The following is a 22,179-nucleotide window of genomic DNA, read 5'->3' as shown; positions in this document are numbered from 1 at the left end:
TAAACATTAGGACAGGGGACGGAAGGCATGCCGATGCACTTATGCACGCCCCTTACTGACCTCTTAGGAATCGGGAGAGGTCAACAGTGGATAGGCTAAGGGTAAAGTTTTGGGGGTTAGGTGAAGATACTACAGAGACTGGTAGTGAGTTCCATGCATCAACTCCTCGGTTACTAAAATCGTAAAATCCTTCGGCCCCTCTCCAAGGTGGCTCACGTATGGGAAAAACCGTGACTCCACCTTCTGATAAGGGGAAAAAAATACCACGGCACTGCAAAATTGGTTGAACCGGATCCTGCGTCCAAAGGAAAGAAAGTTGGGGAGGGCTGTGCGGTAGGACTGGGGATGGGAAGGAGACTTCCATCATCCTTGTCCTTAGATGTTCCCGTTTCTCCTTGTTTGTTTATGGCACATTTCAACCAACTTTGCCTGGGGTCTTATTTCTATTTATTCCATCGGCATCCGGGGTTTTTTTCCCCTGCCTCTCCTCGCCATTTAAAGCACCGAATGGCTTATTGCCTCCACTCCTTTGCCCAATGCCTTGCCCACACAACAACCCTATGAGGTGGGCTGACTTACATGCACCAAGAGCCAGAGGGTCTTCCTCCAATCACTCATGCACACACACACCAACACCATCAGCCACCACCCAGGCTTGAAGGCGACCCCCCTCCAAGGCGATCCAATGCCCTCCTCTAAAGTGGGATATCCCAGGCAGTGTGAGTCCTGGCTGAGGATGATGGGACTTGAGTATCAGGAAAAGCCTCTGTTGGATGATGGACTTGGGTATCAGGAAAAGGCCTCGGCTGAGGATGATCGGAGAGGGGCGGCATACAAATCCAATTAAATCCAATAAAATAAAATAAAATAAAATAAATGGGTATCAGGAAAAGACCCTGGCTGAGGATAATGGACTTGAGCATCAGGAAAAGGCCCCAGCTGAGGATAATGGGTATCAGGAAAAGACCCTGGCTGAGGATGATGGACTTGGTATCAGGCAAAGGCCCCAGCTGAGGATGATGGGTATCAGGAAAAGATCCTGGCTGAGGATGATGGACTTGGGTATCAGGAAAAGGCCCTGGTTGAGACTGATGAGTATCAGAAAAAGGTCTGGCTGAGGATGATGGACTTAGGCATCAGGAAAAGACCCTGGCTGAGGATGATGGGTATCAGGAAAAATCCCCAAAGGGCGGAAAGCGGCTCTAAAAACGCTCCGCGCCTCTTCGTCCCGATGGAGCAACCTCCCCGCCGCCACCCGCCCCGAACCACCACCTCTGGCGCAGGAGCCTCGGCTCGCCCGGGCTTTGCAACGCCGCCTTACCTGGCCAGTTGCGCAGGATGCGCCGGACCGCTGCGAAGGGAAGGGGGCTGCGGCGGAGCTGTGGAGCCGGCCACGGGCAGGCAGATCCCGGAGCGAGGGAGACGCAAAGGAGCGGCGCTCGCCCCGCCAAGGCGCGCAAGCTTCTCCTCCCGAAGGTCCGCGCAGAAGGCAGGTCACGGCGCCAGCGAGCCCTTGCGACGGCGGCGGCTGCGGCGGCTGCTCTCGCCCATGCCAGAAGCCCGCGGGGGGGAGGAAGGCGGAGGAGAGGCCCGGCTTCAGCCCGGAGGAGCGCGCCGCTCAGGATCGCGAGCCGCAAAGCCGCGCAACCTCGCCGGAATCAACCTGCCTAGCGAAGCCGGAGCCGAGCGGGACCAACCTCCGGCGCGGCATGCGGAGAGGAGGGCGGGGCGCGCAAGGAGAGGATTCCCACCCGCTTCCACCAATCGGCGGCCGACCTGTCCAGCATCTAGACGGGGGGGGGGAGCCAAGGTTTTGCACCCGCCCCACCCCTTCTCTCTCTCTCCAGCCCCCTCCTAATCTTGTGAGCCAGGCTGCGCTCGCTGCGCTTCTGCTGCTCCCGGTGTGCGGCCGGGATCGCGCGCAGCCCGGGGAGAAGAGCTTGGGGCGCGCAGGCCCCCGAGAATGCGCCGCGGGATCTGCAGATCGCCGCCCCCAGGAGAGCGACCCTGCAGAATCTCTGCAGAGCGACCTCGGAGCGAAAAGCCCCGGCGCGATCGTCCCACCAGGCTGCAGTAGTGCGGATCCTAAAGGAGGGGCGACTAATTTGAGTAGGTCGCGTCCCCCTAAGCCCCATTGCGCTACCTGGCTACGGTAGCTTATGATGCTTGGAAAATGTCTCTTTTCTTTTATGTACACTGAGAACATCTGCACCAAAGACAAATTCATTGGGTGACCAATCCCACTTGGCCGAGAAAGAATTCTGTTCTGTTCCGTTCTACTTTCTATGTTATTTTCTTCTGTTGTCTCTTCTCTTTCTAATTCTATTCTATTCTATTCTATTCTATTCTTGGCAAATGTATCTTTTCTTTTATGTACACTGAGAGCATATGCACCAAAGACAAATTCCTTGTGTGTGCAATCACACTTGGCCAATAAAGAATTCTATTCTATTCTATTCCATTCCCTTACCTATTCTATTCTATTATTGGGAAATTTATCTTTTCTTTTGTGTACATTGAGAGCATAGGCACCAAAGACAATTTCCTTGTGTATCCAATCACACTGGGCCAATAAAAAATTCTATTCTGTTCTGTTCTATCCCTGGCAAATATATCTTTTATATACAGTACACTGAGCGCATATGCATCAATGAAAAATTAGTTGTGTGTCTAATCACAGTTGGCCAATAAAGAATTCTATTCTATTCTGTTCTATTCTATTCTATTCTAGGCAAATGTATCTTTTCTTTTATATACACTGAGAGCATCAGCACCAAAGACAAATCCCTTTGTGTCCAACCACTCTTGGTCAATAAAGAATCCTAGTCTATTCTATTCCGTTCCGTTCCATTCTATTCTCTATTTCCACGCTTCATCATTAAATGTTTACAAATGACATGTGCCAATATATAAGGTGCAATTTACATGTGTGAAGTGGCGCGTTATGTTTTCACACTCGTCTGGGATGAGTAAAGGAAAGGAAGGAAGGAAGGAAGGCAATCCAGTTTGGGTGCCTCGCTAAAACGATGCTTCAATTGAGGATGGCAGCCGAGCCAGTCAGCACAATTAATGGAGAAGCACAGCCGTGCTTCTCCCACTTTAAGAGGATAAATGAACAACATTCTTGACATTGAAAAACTGGAAGGAAAACGGGTTTAGCCTTCCGCAATGCTACCTTGGCTGTTCTTCCAACATAAGACCAGTGTGGGACTCCCGGGTTGGGATTTTTGCAGGAATATTCAAATCGGTTTCCTGAAATTTATTTTATTTTATTTTATTTTTATTTTTTTATTTTTTATTTTATTTTATTTTATCTTATCTTATCTTATTTTATTTTATATTTATTAATTAATTAATTAATTAGATTTGTATGCCGCCCCTCTCCACAGACTCGGAGCGGCTAACAACAATAAAAAGACAACGTAAACAAATCTAATACAGTGGTACCTCAAGATACGAACCCCTCGTCTTACGAACAACTCGTGATACGAACCCGGGGTTCAGCAAAATTTTGCCTCTTCTTACGAACTTTTTTCGAGTTACGAACCGGCGTTCGGAGACTGCTGGGAAGCCACGCGGCTGTTTTAAAAGGTGACAGCCGGGCGGCGGGGCTTCCCAGAAGCCTCCCGAACACCGGTTTGTAACTCGAACAAAGTTCGTAAGAAGAGGCAAAATTTTGCTGAACCCCGGGTTCGGTTCGGGAGGTTGCTGGGAAGCCCCCCAGGCCGGCTGCGACCTTTTAAAACACCCGCGCCGCTTCGCAGCTGTCTCCCGAAGCCGAACGCGGAAGTTCGGCTTTAGCGTTCGGCTTCAGGAGACAGCTGCGAAGCGGCGCGGGTGTTTTAAAAGGTCGCAGCCGGCCTAGGGGGCTTGCCAGCACCCCCCCGAACCCGGGTTCGGGGTTCGGGGGGGTGCTGGCAAGCCCCCCAGGCCGGCTGTCACCTTTTAAAACAGCCGCGTGGCTTCCCAGCAGTCGCCGAAAGCCCTTTTTTTGCGGGGGGTTTTTTGGTTGCACGGATTAATTGACTTTACATTGTTTCCTATGGGAAACAATGTTTCGTCTTACGAACCTTTCGTCTTACGAACCTCCTCCTTGCACCAATTAAGTTCGTATCATGAGGTATTACTGTATTAAAAAAATCTAAAAACCCCAATTTAAGAGATCAGTCATACATACAGTCATACCATACATAAATTCTATAAGTCTAGGGGGAAGGGAATATTTCAATTCCCCCATGCCTGACGACAGAGGTGGGTTTTAAAGAGCTTATGAAAGGCAAGGAGGGTGGGGGCAACTCTGATATCTGGGGGAGTTGGTTCCATAGGGTTGGGGCCACCACAGAGAAGGCTCTTCCCCTGGGGCCGGCCAAACGACATTGTTTGGTTGACGGGACCCGGAGAAGGCCAACTCTGTGGGACCTTATCGGCCGCTCGGATTCGTGCGGTTGAAGGCGGTTCCGGATGTATTCTGGCCCAATGCCATGTAGGGCTTTAAAGGTCATTACCAACACTTTGAATTGTGACCGGAAACCGATCGGCAGCCAGTGCAGGCCACGGAGTGTTGCAGAAACATGCGCGAATCTAGGAAGCCCCACGATGGCTCTCGCGGCCACATTCTGCACGATCTGAAGTTTTCTGCTTGATCCCCAGTTAGAAGAGAATACAAAATAACAGAGTTGTGAGGGATCATGGAGGTCTTCTAGTCCAACCCCCTGTTGAGGCAGGAAACTGTAAACCAGAGTTTCCCAAAACTTTCCAGCTGTGTGGACTGGTGGGCAGTTGGAGGGAAGGAGATGGTTCCAGGCTATAGATCTGAAATGCTATTGTAAGTACAGTAGAAGTACAGTCATGGTGCTTCAGCAGAATGATGCAATCTGTTCTATGATCTGATTGGTCAGTACATGTATATAATGCAATACACCTTTTGTGTGGGTGTGGTCTAGTTTGATGGTTTGGTTTAGTGATTTAATATAGTCTGATCGTTGTGTTTCATGAATGTCTTGCTGACTCCGGCCTTTGTTTGTTGACTTTTCGCCACTTTGAAACCAAAGCGGAGCAAAGTGTGTTTCACTTCGTGGAAGAAGAAGGGCTGTGACGTTTCTTCACAGCTGCAAGCTAAGTACTTACGAACTGATACGGGGCTTGTACAAACGACCCGGTTGTTTTGGGGATGAGTGCTCTTTGCAATCCAAAAAGAGTGCTTAGTTAATTTGGAATTTTGGGATAAAGAACATTGTTTTGAATTTTCAAATGTGGGTGTGCATGTCTGAAATTTGTACCTTTGAATTTTTGGGAGGCTCCTACCAGAGAGTCTGGCAGAACAGCCCCCAAATATGGCTCCACATGCCACCTATGGCACCAGTGCCGTAGGTTCGCCATCACTGCGCCTTCTCTCCTGGAAGGTAAGATCAGCACTTTGCTCATCCTGCCTCCGTTCTGTTGTAGTTAGCTCTGGCCCAGCTCCTGCCCCAAGGACTGTGGATGTGGGGGAGACATCCACATGCTGCAGGCCTGTTTTGCTCCCAGTGGAATCTGATGATGAAGGCTCCTCTGATCAAGAAGACATGAGTGACAGGGAGGAGGAGAGTGTGGCAGACAGCTCAGAAGGAGATCAATTATCTAGCTCCTCCTTGGATTCAGAACAAGAGTTAATGATACAGCCACGTATGTGGAGAGCGATGCATAGGCAGCAACAACTGAGAGATTATTATCAAAGAAAATGAGGCCACCTGTGGTTGGGTGGGGCTGTGGTCATTAGTGAGGCTGCTATAAATAGCAGCCTGTGGGTTTGGCCATTGTGGAGGATTATCTGATCATTGTGTTTCGTGCCTGCTTTGCTGACTTCGACCTTTGTGTGCTGATTTTTCCCCGCTTTGAAACTCAACCAGAGCCAAGTGTGCTTCACTTTGTGAAAGAAGGACTGTGAATTGCCTCACAGCTGCAAGCTGAGTATCACAGAACTGATAAGGGACTTGTACAAATTACCAGTTTGTTTGGAGACCAGCGCTCTTTGCTATACAAAAAGAGTGTTTAGTTTATTTTGAATTTTGTGATAAAGAACATTGTTTTGAATTTTCAAACGTGTGTGTGTGTCTGAAATTGTATCTGTGCATTTTCGGGAGGATTCTACCAGTGAGCTCGACAGAACACGTTCCAAATTCTAAGGTCGCTCTTTCCTATCGGTATTTGGACTGGATGATCCACCTCCTTTCCGTAGCTCCTCACCTGTATTGCTCCTTACCTCTCAGCCTACCCGCACATTCCTTAAAGGGGTGTGGCCCTCCCAGGCTCGGATCCAGAAGGTGGCAAGTTAAACTCGGATAACCAGTTTGGTCCATTCCCGTCACCTCTCTTGCGCAACCCCAGACTTGCAGGATTGGAGACGTACGAGAGAGATCATTCATACTGACCTCCCCTCTTCATTACGCAATTCACCGCACACGGGTGTACAAACACTGCACACATACACTCCCACTAACACACACACTCAACGTCACTAGGAATAATGTTTGTTTCAATTCCATTTGGTCCTGAGAAGCAAGATGAGGTCCAGAAGTGGGGTGCTTTGGATTTCGGTGGAGAAACATGGGCTTATTATGTACATGCGCTTAGGACTTTCAATGCCTGCCCCAGATCTGATGGTTTCCATCGTCACATTATTTTTAAGGAGCCGATTCATAATTTGAACATTGTTAGATTAACTAATTAAATTAAATAAACTAAGGTGACCAATCGTCCCCCACCCTCCTCGCCTTTTGCAAGACTGAGTACTTTTGCTTTATGCGCAGAAGCAACATCTTGTGATGGGCCACGCATGAAATTTGGGCAATTTTTTTTGCTTCTGTGCATGCGCAGGAGCAAAAAAATAGCCAAAAATCTCGCATACGTGTGCATCCCCTTGCAAAATTCCAGTGGGTTTTTGCTTCCTGCGCATGCACAGAAGCGAAAACACGCTGGGACATGCACGCACATAAGAGAAATGAAGCTGCACACGAAGCGCATTGATAGCAGTGGTAATGGGATTCCGCCCCTGGCTACCGGTATGCCCGAACCGGGCTGAACAGGTAGCATTTGTTTGTTTGTTTGTTTGTTTGTTTGTTTGTTTGTTTGGTTGGTTGGTTGGTTGGTTGGTTGGTTGGTTGGTTGGTTAGTTAGTTAGACCAACAGACGATACATATTGAAGAGAATAGACATGTAGTATTATATATAAAGAAAAGGATAGAAGAAAACATATAAAAATAGAGGAGAAGATATAGGAAAGGAAGAAAAGAAATATGAGATATGAGATAAAGGAGAGACAATTGGACAGGGGACGAAATGTACACTGGTGCACTTATGCACGCCCCTTACTGACCTCTAAGGAACCTGGAGAGGTCAATCGTGGAGAGTCTAAGGGAGAAATGTTGGGGGTTAGGGGTTGACACTACTGAGTCAGGTAATGAGTTCCATGCTTCGACAACTCAGTTGCTGAAGTCATATTTTTTACAGTCAAATTTGGAGTGGTTAATATTAAGTTTGAATCTGCTGCGTGCTCTTGTGTTGTTGCGGTTGAAGCTGAAGTAGTCATTGACAGGGTTAGGGTTAGGAACCTGCTCTGGCGGTTCCAAGTTCCCACATTTAGTGGCTTTATCTTCTCAACACCTTGTGTGACTGAAAGTTTTGGAAATTTAAAATTGTTTGGCCTGGATTTTGGGACAGATTTCCTTGGCTGAAAAGAGTCGTTTTCCTTCTCTCTCTGTCTGTCCCCCCTCTCTCTCCCTCCCTCTCCCACCCTCCCTTTCTCTCCCAAACACAGCTAGTAAAAATGTGGATTTATTTAGCATCACCTAGTGGCAGCACAAACCATTTTTTTTCTCAAAAGCTTGAACAATTTGTCGTCCTAATTTTTCCCCATTCGTTTAAATGTACTGTATTGTGTGTGCAAAATTTTGACGCCAGGCAATCATTGAGGTTTGAACTGCTTCTTCTATGGTATCTTGTTGCAATAGGTTATTATATATTTTGGATATTATTTTCTTCTGCAGGCCAAGTAAGATCTTATCAAGTATGTTATTTTTTTGAAATCCAAATTTGTTTTTATGTTTGTTATAAATAGATTGAATTTGGATATACTGATACGAATCAAATTTAATTCCATCTTCAAATAGATCTTGTTTTGAGATTAAATCATCATTTCTGTCTAATAATTGTTTGTAAGTTATTATTTTATTGAGAGGAAGGACATTAGGATAGGTAACCACGTCAATTGGAGATATCCATTTTGGGATAGATGTATAGTAGTCCTTCTTTATATGTTGACAAGTATCGATTAGTGCTTTTCAAATATAATGTTGTTTGAAATATGTTGCTATTTTATGGGGTTCTCCTACTAAAAAGGCATGCCAACCTGTCAAAAGATTGTAGCCTTCTAATGTTAATAGCCTTTGGTTCTTAAGTGAATGACAATTACCTGCAAAAACTAAGAATAAAGGAAAAACCAAAAAACCATATACAACCGTTGGTTGCATTCATTAAATACACTGCTCAAAAAAATAAAGGGAACACTTAAACAACACCATGTAACTCCAAGTAAATCAAACTTCTGTGAAATCAAACTGTCCATTTAGGAAGCAACGCTGATTGACAATCAATTTCACATGCTGTTATACACATTCGATACTTTGTACAGAACAAAGTATTCAATGAGAATATTTCATTCATTCAGATCTAGGATGTGTTATTTGAGGGTTCCATTTATTTTCTTTGAGCAGTATATTTTATGAATAACTCATGTTAATGTTGCCTTAATCAAATCATCACTACAAATTTCCCACAGTGTTAGGAACTAAAGCTTCTATTCTGGCACCTTGGAACATATTTTTACAATCTGACCAATCAGGCGTTTACAGTGGGAGTGTTCCTCTGACCTTCCTGCCAATCAGCTTAAAGCTCGGTTGGGAGGATTGGTGCTAGACTTATGGTTGGGGGTCACCACCAGTGTTCCCTCTATTTTTTTGGGGGGGGGGCGGAAAAGTATAGTGTCTGAGCGGCAGTCCCTTCGGGACTGGGCGGCACAGAAATAATAAATAAATAAATAAATAAATAAACAAACAAACAAACAAACAAAAAACCCACCCTGTTTTGCCTCAGAGAATTTCAAAATAAAATCCTGTACTGTGTGTCTATAACAGTGAGCTCATAATAGGGCAACTCTATCAATATCAAAATGCCACTTAAATAGTTGAGCTAGTTTCAAACTAGATTTTGATTTTCTTTCTCTCTTCCTTACTCCCATTCTTTTTCTTTCTCTTTTCCTTCCTCTCTTTTTTCTATCTGTTTCTCTCTCTTCCTCTCTCTCTCCTTCCCTCTCACTCTTTCCCTCTCGGCTTCTGGGCAGGTTTGGAAAACTCTGAGTTGATGATGATTTTTAAGTGAGCGATTGCTCACTGCTCAGCTCAGAGGGAACTATAGTCACCACAACATGAGGAACTGTATTCAGGGGTTGCAGCATTATAAAGGTTGAGAACCACTGTTATAGATTGTCGGCTGAGAGCAATCCTGGTGATGGGATAAATCCTTCACAGGATTTATGGGACAGGGTATGTGGTCCAGTCAGTGAAGGTTTTATGTCACAATCAGTTTTATTTTCTACCATTTTCCTACTCCCACAGAATAGCTGCTTCATAATATATTGTCCTCAAGCATTAATTTAGCTGTCAGACAGCCCAGGACAAATGGCAAGAAAGCCCAAGACTTCCATATTTCCTAACAGCTGGAAAACCACGTTTTGACAGGAAAGAGGTGATATTTTTTGCCTGAGGTTTAGTTTGGAATTGGCAGCTTCATTGCAACCAATTATTAATCAAATGCTATATATTATTGCAGGTGACTAAATGAACACGGGCATTGTATGGCATTCCTCACATTCTTCAATTATATGATTAAATTATTTTCAAAGCAAACATCCTCAAGTTACCAACCGAGAATGAAAGATTGACTTCCAAGTAAAAAAAAAAAACCACGCCCAAATATTTTTATAGTAAATCACATATCAAACAGCCACATCCTGATTTCAAGCTTCCCACATGCATTGGGTCTGTTTATCAGAGAATGCCTAAATTAGATATTTTTATTATTATTATTCTAATGGATAAACTGTATCTAAACAATTTCAAAGAATATGTCTATCATCCAGTGAAAATCTTGCAAATATTTTGTTTGCAAAAGCCTTGGAAACATAGTTTCTATACTCTGTATGTACTTCTACAGCTTTGTTACTGTTGAGAGAAGCTGTAGAAATGCCATATTAATTTCCCCCCACTTTTTTTGTAATATATATTTCGTAATACTAGTCTTTTTTTAGTGCATAGTTTGATATTGAATGTGACAGTTCACATTCCAAGCCAGTGTTTCTTAAAATATGGTTCAAGGATAGTAGTGGGTTCTAAATTCACCGAACTGGGGAGCAACTCACCGCTTGTCCAAAGATCCCTGGAGGTCCATCAAAGAGCCTTGAGGGCTAGCAAAAATAAAAAATACTTGCCATATATTAAATATATTTGCATTTTAGAAACATGTTCACTTTTCTCATTTTTTGTTCAGAAATAGATTGTTACTCATGATAAATATGCTTATACTGTATTGTAATATTGCTAATTAAATATTGCTAATGATGTTTAATATATGCTAATATAATAATATTATTAAAAGTGTGTTTAATATTGTTATTTTTACATGAGGATCCAGATTGTTGGGGCAATATGCTAACTGTAAACCATTTAGAGAGGGCTGTAAAGCACTGTGAAGCAGAATAGAAGTCTAAGTGTGACTGATATGAGTCAAAAATATTCTATGAACGCATGTTAATTTTAAATATTGATTTTAAAAAATAATCCATACAAACAAAAGCTCTTTCGGGGTCCTCTATTATTTTTTAAAAGCAGGAATATATTTTGAGAGCAAAAAAATTAAGGCTGCTCCAAGCCATTCTTTGTTGAACAAATGCTGGTGCTTGACTTGACATCCAGAAATTAATTCATTAATCTTGTTCCTTTGGTGGTCCATCCTGTTAAATTTAATAGCATGTAAAATGCAAAAATAATAGCGGACGGCCATAGAAAAAGTAAATAAACACAATTGTTAGACCACTTTAGGGGGTTAGGTGTAGGGGACTGTACTAAACGCGTGCTTTGAATCATAAAGTCAATCCTGTTTTTTAACGTGTGACTTTGCTCTCACTTTCGCCATCATTCAACATCCGCCCGCGACAAAGATGGCGGATTGCCCCACTGCTTTTTCCCCTGTCGGAAGGGAAGGGTGAAGCCTCGCCCGCGACAAACATGGCGGTAGACCCTCTTCGGGAACGAGTAACACCACGTGGGAGCGCGGGGCTAAGATGGCTCCTGGACGGCGCGCGCATGCGCCCTAAGAGGACTTGAGTTTGCAAGGCAGGCGGAGAAACCTGAACAGGCCGCGGAGACTGAAAGTATTTCGGGTCGGCCAGGAGAGGAGGCGAGGCGAGGCGAGGCGGCCCTTTCCGTAAGGGTGGCGTGAACGGGAAGTGTGTGTGTGGGACGGGAGAGAAACTGCCGAAGCTCTTCCGGACAGCCCTCAATGAGGGGTGGATGTATTGGCATACCTGGTGCTTCTCCTGGTGGTCTCCAGTCCTTTCTTTAGCTCAGGGGAGGACCTGGACTTTCTCTCGCCGGATACGTGGGACCACGGATCCCATTCTTCGCAGCGCCTTTCCCGAGAGGTGGGAGGTGGGTTACCCCACTGGTAACGGGTAACAGTGACAGAGTTGGAAGGTACCTTGGAGATCATCTAATCCAGGGCTAAGTAAAGTTGGCTCTTCTATGACTTGTAGACTTCAACTCCCAGAATTCCTGAACCAATCATGATAGCTCAGGAATTCTGGGAGTTGAAGTCCACATGTCATAGAAGAGCCAACTTTGCCTACCCCAATTCTAGTCCAACCCCTGGTTTATGCAGAAAACCTAAACTACAGATTCGAATTGCCAACAAGCTCAGCTTTTAGCCACTGAGCTACTTAGCCAGTGTATCCTACGACAGGTGGGGATGATGGGCTCTTTAGTTCCTGGGAAAAGAGCACAGGGCAGGATGTCTGAAGGAAATGTGGCTCCATACCTGGGAATGGTGCCAGCCCAGTTGCTGGGACTCCTGATACACGACTACAAAACCCACCATCCCCAGCCCATATGGGATACCAGTGGCGTCTGCAATGGTCCCACACCTTGGAAAGGGGTTAGGGAGAATGGGACTTGTTGTCCCACATACCCGTGGGGGCAACTGAAAAGTTTTGTCTATTTTTTATTTAATAAGACTCTGTCCTGTTTGGAGGGATTTTTTTTTCCTTTCAGCTAACCCTTCTTCTCTTTGGCAGGTCCTGCAAGATGTCCGAAGGAACTTCAAGTGGCGATCCCGAGAGTGCCCGGCCCTCGCTTCCTGCTGCTCGAGGGTTAATAGGGAGAAGGACTTCCGCACCGATCTCGGCAGGTCGCCTGCCTTCCATCCGCTCTCGAGATCTTACCCTTGGTGGAGTCAAAAAGGCAAGGGGTCTCTTGCTAAGGGAGTATCTTACAGCAGCACTTGTTTATTCCTAGAAAACAGTTAGTCTGTTTTAGGGCTGAAATCCGGCAGGTTCTGGAGAACCGGTAGTGGAAATTTTGAGTAGTTCGGAGAACCGGCAAATACCATCTCTGGCTGGCCCCAGAGCGAGATGGAAATGGGGATTTTGCAGTTTCCTTCCCCTGGAGTGGGATGGGAATGGAGATTTTATTTATTTATTCATTCATTCATTCATTCATTCATTCATTTATTTGATTTTTGTGCCGCCCTTCTCCTTAGACTCAGGGCGGCTTACAACATGTTAGCAATAGCACTTTTTTAACAGAGCAAGGCTATTTTGCAGTATCCTTCCCCTGCCATGCTGACCAAGCCACCCTCACAGAACTAGTAGTTAAAAAAATGTGAATTTCACCACTGGTCCGTTTGGTGATGAACGCACCAAGCCAAAAATCCAGAGACCCCGAGTTCTAGTTTTGCTTGGGCACAAAGCCAACCAGATTATCTTGGGCTAGGCCTCCTCTCTCAGTCTTAGGAAAGAATCAAGGCGCACCAGTAGCCCCGAAGTCGGCACTCCTTCGCTGGGATCAGGGTAGGGGTGGCAATTGTGGGAGCTAGATTATTATTATTAATTATTATTTATTAGATTTGTATGCCGCCCCTCTCCACAGACTCGGGGCGACTCACAGCAATAGTGAAACAGTGTACAATGAACAAATCTAATACTTAAAAATATCTAAAATCTAGAAACATTTAAATATGTTAAAGTGTTAAATAAGGTCCAGGAGGGAAGTGTTTTTAATAGGAAAGTGAACACAAGAACAAGGGGGCACAATCTGAAGTTAGTTGGGGGAAAGATCAGAAGCAACGTGAGAAAATATTATTTTACTGAAAGAGTAGTAGATCCTTGGAACAAACTTCCAGCAGACGTGGTAGATAAATCCACAGTAACTGAATTTAAACATGCCTGGGATAAACATGTATCCATCCTAAGATAAAATACAGAAAATAGTATAAGGGCAGACTACATGGACCATGAGGTCTTTTTCTGCCGTCAGACATCTATGGTTCTATTATTTATTAGATTTGTATGCCGCCCCTCTCCACAGACTTGGGGCGGCTCACAACAATAGTAAAACAGTGTACAACGAACAAATCTAATATTTAAAAATATCTAAAAACCCATTAATTTAAAAACATACAACACAAGCATACCATTCATAAAACTATATAAGCCTGGGGTAGATGTTTCGATTCCCCCATGCCTGACGGCAGAGGTGGGTTTTAAGGAGTTTGCGAAAGGCAAGGAGGGTGGGGGCAATCCTAATCTCCGGGGGGGGGGAGCTGGTGGAACATTGGGGGGAATAAGGATGCAGTGAGAGGAACAGTGTTAAAAAATTAAGTAGCGCTACATCACATGCAGCGAAGGGCTGCAAAAAAATTCATCCCCACACTGGGCGTGGCTTATTTTGTGGGTGTGGCTTGCTGTCCATGTGACCAGGTGGGAGAGGCTTGACCATGTGACCAGAAGGTGGCTTAAAAGTCATGTGACTGCCTTAAAGGTGGCCAATGTGACATCACTCACATGAAGGGTTTGGGTTAGTGTTAAGGTGCCTGGCCTCTCCTTGCTTCAAAGAGACACGATTTTCCTATCTGTTTACTATAACTGACCATCCACAATATACTATTTAATCCTATGTATATATGCTATATGTGTACATACATATTACACACAGGCACACAAAAATATACATTATCTACTACATAAACTGTATGTGTATGTACAAACATAGCTCTTCTAAAATTATACACATTCAACCTCATTTACTACGATAGGAAAAATATACCCAGAGAGCCCAGGAGGGATTAAAAAAAAAAAATTCAAAATTTTTCTACTTGTTCTGAGTACCTGACCATACCCGTAGGAGTCCATCACTGATCTCATGGGCAAGCCAACTAAAGTTTTCTCCCCTCTCTTCCCTCCCGGGTTGGAGGTAGAATTTTAGGACTCTTTCTTTTATCTAACCATTGCAAACTTGAGCCTGCACTATAATGTGCATGTTTTTCTTTCAAAGTGGGTAAATGAGTGTTGATTTGGGTTCCCCCCCCCTAGAAGTTTAAAAGAAACTGCGTGGGTTGTATGTGCACTAAATCATCTTTGAGATATTTTATGTATTTATTTATTTTTAATTTATTTGTTTTGTCAAGTACGTATTGGTGGTATACAAAGATATAGCAATGTTTATATAGGTGATATTAGTAAGAGAAACATTAGGACAGGGGACAGAAGGCATACTGGTGCACTTATGCACACCCCTTACTGACCTCTTAGGAATCAGGAGAGGTCAACAGTGGAGAGTCTAAGGGTAAAATTTTGGGGGTTAGGCGATGATACTACAGAGTCTGGCAGTGAATTCCAGGCATAATAATAATAATAATAATAATAATAATAATAATAATAATAATAATAATAATTTATTAGATATGTATGCGGCCCCTCTCCGAAGACTAGGGGTGGCTCACAACAATAATAATAACAGTGTTACAATGTAAACAAATCTAATATTAAAAAACATTTAAAAACCATGCAACACACACATACCATACATAAAAATATAAAAGCCTGGGGGAGATGTCTCAATTCCCCCATGCCTGGCGATACAGGTGGGTCTTAACTAATTTGTGAAAGACAAGGAGGGTGGGGGCAGTTCTAATCTCGGGGGGGGGAGCTGATTCCAGAGGGCCGGGGCCGCCACAGAGAAGGCTCTTCCCCTGGGTCCCGCCAAACAACATTGTTTAGTCGACGGGACCCGGAGAAGGCCGACTCTGTATTTGTATTTCCTGCAGTTGAGTTTGGTGCGGTTTACTTTAAGTTTGTATCTGTTGTGTGCTCGTGTTTTGTTGTGGTTGAAGCTGAAGTAGTTATTGACAGGACGGAGGTTGTAGTAGATGATTTTATGGGCTATGCTTAGGTCGTGTTTAAGGTGACATAGCTCTAAGCTTTCTAAACCTTGGATTGTAAGTCTAGTTGCATAGGGTATACATAGAAACATAGAAGACTGACGGCAGAAAAAGACCTCATGGTCCATCTAGCCTGCCCTTATACTATTTCCTGTATTTTATCTTACAATGGATATATGTTTATCCCAGTCATGGATTAAATTCAGTTACTGTGGATTTACCAACCACGTCTGCTGGAAGTTTGTTCCAAGGATCTACTCCTCTTTCAGTCAAATCATATTTTCTCATGTTGCCTTTGATCTTTCCCCCAACTAACTTCAAATTGTGTCCCCTTGTTCTTATGTTCACTTTCCTATTAAAAACACTTCCCTCCTGAACCTTATTTAACCCTTTAACATATTTAAATGTTTCGATCATGTCCCTCCTTTTCCTTCTGTCCTCCAGACTATACAGATTGAGTTCATTAAGTCTTTCCTGATACGTTTTATGCTTAAGACCTTCCACCATTCTTGTAGCCCATCTTTGGACCCGTTCAATTTTGTCAATATCTTTTTGTAGGTGAGGTCTCCAGAACTGGACACAGTATTCCAAATGGGGTCTCACCAGCGCTCTATATAAGGGGATCACAATCTCCCTCTTCCTGCTTGTTATACCTGTAGCTATACTGTACTGTTGTTTTTTGTATTTTCCAAGCTTATTTCTGTTGAAAACAGTTCCATTCCCTCCAGTTTTTCTCCTTTTGCTCCATGTAGAGGTGAAATGTTGATTTATGTGAAACTCTTCTCATGTTTTTGGTTCTTCTGCGAAAGCATCAGTTCCTTGTCCCAGGCCTCATGTGACTTGAGAGGTGATGAGTTATTTAGCTCAGGAAGACAATTCACCACCAAATATCCATTCGGTGAAAAGCTAGAATATTAAAGCCAAACATCCTGACTTTTAATTACAAGATAAGGTGTTTTCTTTTCAAGAAAAGCAGGATCTCTTTATTTCTGAATATTTGGCACCGATGCTTATCTGCCGGAACATAGATTGCGTTATTTGGCAAAACCTGTCCCACTTTTGGTCATTATTAAGTTAGAAGAACAGGGAGCCACGAGGAATATTAACAATTACGAGAGATGGGAAATTGATGACTTTGGAGTTTTATTTCAATTAAACGTTTTATCTCATTCAGTTTAATAGCAATATTAAAATTTAATAAAAACAGAAACAGGTTATTCTCTGGATTCTAAATGTTCCTTTTGTTTCTTTGAATTGCTTACGCAATACAAACTATCTTGAAGATTGTGAAGTGGCTGTTTATGTCAAGGATATTTGATTTGTCGACTAAACAATGTCGTTTGGCGGGACCCAGGGGAAGAGCCTTCTCGGTGGCGGCCCCGACCCTTTGGAACCAACTCCCCCCAGATATCAGAGTTGCCCCCAATCTCCTTGCCTTTCGTAAGCTCCTTAAAACCCACCTCTGTCATCACGCATGGGGGAACTGAGATTTTCCTTTCCCCCAGGCTTATAAAATGTATGCATGGTATGTCTGTATGTATGATTGGTTTCTTAAATTAGGGTTTTGAAATTAACTTAAATATTAGATTTGTTATATGTTGTTTTATTATTGTTGTTAGCCGCCCCGAGTCTACGGAGAGGGGCAGCATACAAATCTGATAAAAAATAAATAAAAAAAAATTCTATGTATAAAAACCACATTTTTATGATATAAAGTGGTCAACTTTACTTAATGTCTTCTGATGCTGGTATTCAATTATTTCGAGATGTTGGTATTTGTTTTGGAAAGAGAACAAAGAAAACATGTCAATTTTGATGAAGCTGAGAGCATACCTCGAAGCCAAGAGCTTAGTACTGTAATGTTGAGGAATTCAAAATATTTGTGACCCCTAAATATTAAAACATTTTAAAAGAAGTATCTGACAGTCTCAAAATGGGTGAGCAGTGTGGTCGGGCAGTAGGAAAAGCAAGTAGGATGCTTGGCTGCATAGCTAGAGGTATAACATGCAGGAAGAGGGAGATTGTGATCCCCTTATATAGAGCGCTGGTGAGACCATATTTGGAATACTGTGTTCAGTTCTGGAGACCTCACCTACAAAAAGATATTGACAAGATTGAACGGGTCCAAAGACGGGCTACAAGAATGGTGGAAGGTCTTAAGCACAAAACGTATCAGGAAAGACTTCATGAACTCCATCTGTATAGTCTGGAGGACAGAAGGAAAAGGGGGGACATGATCGAGACATTTATTTTTATTTATTTTATTTATTTATTTATTACTTAGATTTGTATGCCGCCCCTCTCCGAAGACTCGGGGCGGCTCACAACATGTAAAAAACAAATCATAAGCAATCAGACAAATTTAAAATATTTAAATATTTAAAAAACCCCATATGCTAACAGTCACACACACAGACATACCATGCATAAATTAAACGTGCCCGGGGGAGATGTTTCAGTTCCCCCATGCCTGCCGACAGAGGTGGGTTTTAAGGAGTTTACGGAAGGCAGGAAGGGTAGGGGCAGTTCTAATCTCCGGGGGGAGTTGGTTCCAGAGGGCCGGGGCCGCCACAGAGAAGGCTCTTCCCCTGGGGCCCGCCAACCGACATTGTTTAGTTGACGGGACCCGGAGAAGGCCCACTCTGTGGGACCTAATCGGTCGCTGGGATTCGTGCGGCAGGAGGCGGTCTCGGAGATATTCTGGTCCGATGCCATGAAGGGCTTTAAAGGTCATAACCAACACTTTGAATTGTGACCGGAAATTGATCGGCAACCAATGCAGACTGCGGAGTGATGGTGAAACATGGGCATACCTAGGTAGGCCCATGACTGCTCTCGCAGCTGCATTTTGCACGATCTGAAGTTTCCGAACACTTTTCAAAGGTAGCCCCATGTAGAGAGCATTACAGTAGTCGAATCTCGAGGTGATGAGGGCATGAGTGACTGTGAGCAATGAGTCCCGGTCCAGATAGGGCCGCAACTGGTGCACCAGGCGAACCTGGGCAAACGCCCCCCTCGCCACAGCTGAAAGATGTTGTTCTAATGTGAGCTGTGGATCGAGGAGGACGCCCAAGTTGCGGACCCTCTCTGAGGGGGTCAATAATTCCCCCCCCAGGGTGATGGACGGACAGATGGGATTGTCCTTGGGAGGCAGAACCCACAGCCACTCCGTCTTATCCGGGTTGAGCTTGAGTCTGTTGACACCCATCCAGGCCCCAACAGCCTCCAGGCACCGGCACATCACTTCCACCGCTTCGTTGACTGGGCATGGGGTGGAGATGTAAAGCTGGGTATCATCCGCATATTGATGATACCTCACCCCATGTCCTTGGATGATCTCGCCCAGCGGTTTCATGTAGATGTTGAATAGCAGGGGGGAGAGGACCGACCCCTGAGGCACCCCACAAGGGAGAAACCTAGGAGTCGACCTCTGGCCCCCCACTAACACCGACTGCGACATTTAAATATGTTAAAGGGTTAAATAAGGTCCAGGAGGGAAGTGTTTTTCATAGGAAAGTGAACACAAGAACAAGGGGACACAATCTGAAGTTAGCTGGGGGAAAGATCAAAAGCTACGCGAGAAAACATTATTTCACTGAAAGAGTAGTAGATGCTTGGAACAAACTTCCAGCAGACGTGGTTGGTAAAGCCACAGGAACTGAATTTAAACATGCCTGGGATAAACATATATCCATCCTAAGATAAAATACAGGAAATAGTATAAGGGCAGACTAGATGGACCATGCGGTCTTTTTCTGCCGTCAGTCTTCTATGTTTCTATGTTTCTATCTTCTCCAAAGAGTGCAGCTTTGAAGAATGCTAAAACTATTTTCTCCCTTCAGAAATGGGAGAATGTTTATATATTTTGTTTTAAGCTATCTAATGTCACATCAAAGTGAAACGGGTAGCTGTGCAAATCAAATCAAATCAATATTGGAGTTTCAATTTTAGCAGATTCTGTACTCTGAGGAATGTCATCAACAAAACCTTGTGCCTAATCTATGCTTCTCTTGTCTTCTTTTTTTGTCTTTTGTTTAGAAAACCTTTGCCCCTAACATCATTAGCAGGAAAATCAAAGAAGAGTAAGTTCCCTTTCAATGCTGCTTTCATGGGATTTATTAATATAAAGGAACTGCTTAATAATCAATAAGGCACTTGAAAGATCGGTCTTAATGTGTAGTTTCAGCCAGCGTGGATTTTATTTAAATCAAGTCGATTTAAATCAAGTCGATTTAAATCAAGTCGATTTAAATCATGATTTAAATCAGTGTTTCCCAACCTTGGCAACTTGAAGATATTTGGACTTCAACTCCCAGAATTCCCCAGCCAGTGAATGCTGGCTGGGGAATTCTGGGAGTTGAAGTCCAGATATCTTCAAGTTGCCAAGGTTGGGAAACACTGATTTAAATCACTAGTAGAAAGGTTTGATTTAAAGCAACTCAATTTAAATTGTTTAAAGAGCAATTACTGTCATCTCTTTCTCCAAGGCCGAAAATCAGCTGGCTAGTGGGCAATGGAGCTGCCATAGGGCAGTGTCTCATGTGCCTTCCGATAGGGCTCCACGTGCTACAGGTTCGGCATCACGGCTCTAGAGTCAGCATAGGACTCCCAGACAACCCAGGCCCCATCTCTGCCTCGGACACCGAGTCTCCTCCAGACTCCAGGCTTGGCCGTGTTCCTCCCCAGCCTCCTTGCTGCCCAACTCTGCTCGCCAGCTCCCCAGGCCGCTGGTGGATCACAATAGTACAGTGGTACCTCTACCTACAAATGCCTCTACTTATGAACTTTTCTAGATAAGAACCGGGTGTTCAAGATTTTTTTGGTCTCTTCTCAAGAACCATTTTCCACTTACAAATCCGAGGCTCCGAAACTGTAACCGGAAAAGGCAGGGAGAAGCCTCCGTGGGGCCTCTCGAGGAATCTCCTGGGAGGAAACAGGGCCGGAGAAGGCAGGGAGAAGCCTATGCGGGGCCTCTCTAGGAATCTGGGAAGAAACAGGGCTGGAAAAGACGGGGAGAAGCCTCCGTGGGGCCTCTCTAGGTATCTCCTGGGAGGAAACAGCCGGCACCCTCCCTGTGGTTTCCCCAATCGCACACATTATTTGCTTTTACATTGATTCCTATGGGAAAAATTGCTTCTACTTAAGAACTTTTCTACTTAGGAACCTGGTCACGGAACGAATTAAGTTCCTAAGTAGAGGTACCACTGTAGTTCTCCCTGAGCAATTGAATACATTCGTTCTGGGTTTCTCTCTCTCTCTCTCTCGTTAGGCCCAAGGAGGACCTCTCGGCCACGAAAGAGAAGAAGGACCGCGATCGAGATCGGCAGAGGGAAAGCCATGGACGGGGCCGAGGGAGGCCGGAAGTCATTCAGTCGCACTCCATCTTTGAGCAAGGCCCGGCGGAAATGATGAGGAAGAAAGGTGGGGGAAAGATTTAAGTCAGAGCAGTCCGAGGGTGACCGTTTGGGCTTTTGAATTTTCACTCCCCAAGCTTTCCTTGAGACCCTTAACCCATTGAGTCCCAACCAGAGGTGGGTTCCTGCCGGTTTTGGTTGTCTAGAACCAGAAATTTTCCTCCTCCGCTCACCGAACTGGCCATGATGGCTGGCTGGACACGGCCCCGAACCTGTTTTCCGGCTTGAAATCCATCCACTGGAGACAAATATATTTATTTATTTGGTTGGGTTACTATGCCACCCTTCTCCGCAGACTCAGTCTCTGTACTTGCGGAAAGCCTCCTATGCATACAAATCTAATAAATCAATCAGTACGTAAACTAGTAACCCAGGGGCACACAAGCATATGTGCACAAAACATGTGCCTCCTGAGCAATCCCGAACCGATAGCGAAGATCAGTAGAATCCATCCGATCCCACCCTACCAGCTTCAGCCATTACAGTATTCAATGTGGATCCCAGTAGGTTTAGGTTTAGGTTTAGGTTTATTGGATTTATATGCCGCCCCTCTCCGCAAACTCGGGGCGGCTCACAACAATAATAAAAAACAGTACAGTACACAATACCAAATCCAATGCCCACCCATCCAGTTCCAATTGAAATTAATAATATCATAAAAAACAGTATATATAAAAAACAGGCACACAGTCAATTAATCAACAAAACAACATGGGCAAGGGGGAGGTGTTTTAGTTCCCCCATGCCTGACGGCAAAGGTGGGTCTTAAGGAGTTTACGAAAGGCAGGGAGGGTGGGGGCAATCCTAATCTCAGGGGGGAGCTGGTTCCAGAGGGTCGGGGCCGCCACAGAGAAGGCTCTTCCCCTGGGGCCCGCCAAATGACATTGTTTAGTCGACGGGACCCGGAGAAGGCCAACTCTGTGGGACCTAACCGGTCGCTGGGATTCGTGCGGCAGGAGGCAGTCCCGAAGATATTCTGGTCCGGTGCCATGAAGGGCTTTATAGGTCATAACCAACACTTTGAATTGTGACCGGAAACTGATCGGCAGCCAATGCAGACTGCGGAGTGTTGGAGTGATATGGGCATACTTGGAGAAGCCCATAATTGCTCTCGCAGCTGCATTCTGCACGATCTGAAGTTTCCGAACACTTTTCAAAGGTAGCCCCATGTAGAGAGCGTTACAGTAGTCGAGCCTCGAGGTGATGAGGGCATGAGTGACTGTGAGCAATGACTCCCGGT

The 22,179-nt window shown here is 44.6% G+C and overlaps 2 protein-coding genes across 6 annotated transcripts in view; one reads left to right on the top strand and one right to left on the bottom strand.

The window, feature by feature from the left end:
- Nucleotides 1-1,660, bottom strand: part of PHYHIP (phytanoyl-CoA 2-hydroxylase interacting protein) — a 60,335-nt gene extending 58,675 nt beyond the window's left edge. The window contains exon 1 of one of the 2 annotated variants that reach the window (XM_070765054.1): nt 1,322-1,660. The gene's annotated coding sequence lies outside the window, so the exon portion shown is untranslated. The remainder of the gene's footprint in view (nt 1-1,321) is intronic. The other variant, XM_070765055.1, reaches the window with a different exon arrangement.
- POLR3D (RNA polymerase III subunit D) overlaps nt 1-22,179 on the top strand; it is a 112,311-nt gene that overhangs the window by 77,638 nt on the left and 12,494 nt on the right. For 2 of the 4 annotated variants that reach the window (XM_070765151.1, XM_070765149.1), the window contains exons 2-4: nt 12,383-12,548; nt 19,564-19,607; nt 20,795-20,946. In XM_070765151.1, the coding sequence (XP_070621252.1) occupies nt 12,393-12,548; nt 19,564-19,607; nt 20,795-20,946 (352 nt within the window). In that variant the 5' untranslated portion in view covers nt 12,383-12,392. Of the gene's footprint in view, nt 1-11,381; nt 11,787-12,382; nt 12,549-19,563; nt 19,608-20,794; nt 20,947-22,179 lie in introns of those variants that run through there. The other 2 variants (XM_070765150.1, XM_070765152.1) reach the window with 2 other exon arrangements.

This window comes from Erythrolamprus reginae, chromosome 12 (assembly GCF_031021105.1).
Source record: "Erythrolamprus reginae isolate rEryReg1 chromosome 12, rEryReg1.hap1, whole genome shotgun sequence".
Lineage (NCBI taxonomy): Eukaryota > Metazoa > Chordata > Lepidosauria > Squamata > Dipsadidae > Erythrolamprus > Erythrolamprus reginae.
This window is presented reverse-complemented; position numbering and strand designations above follow the sequence as displayed.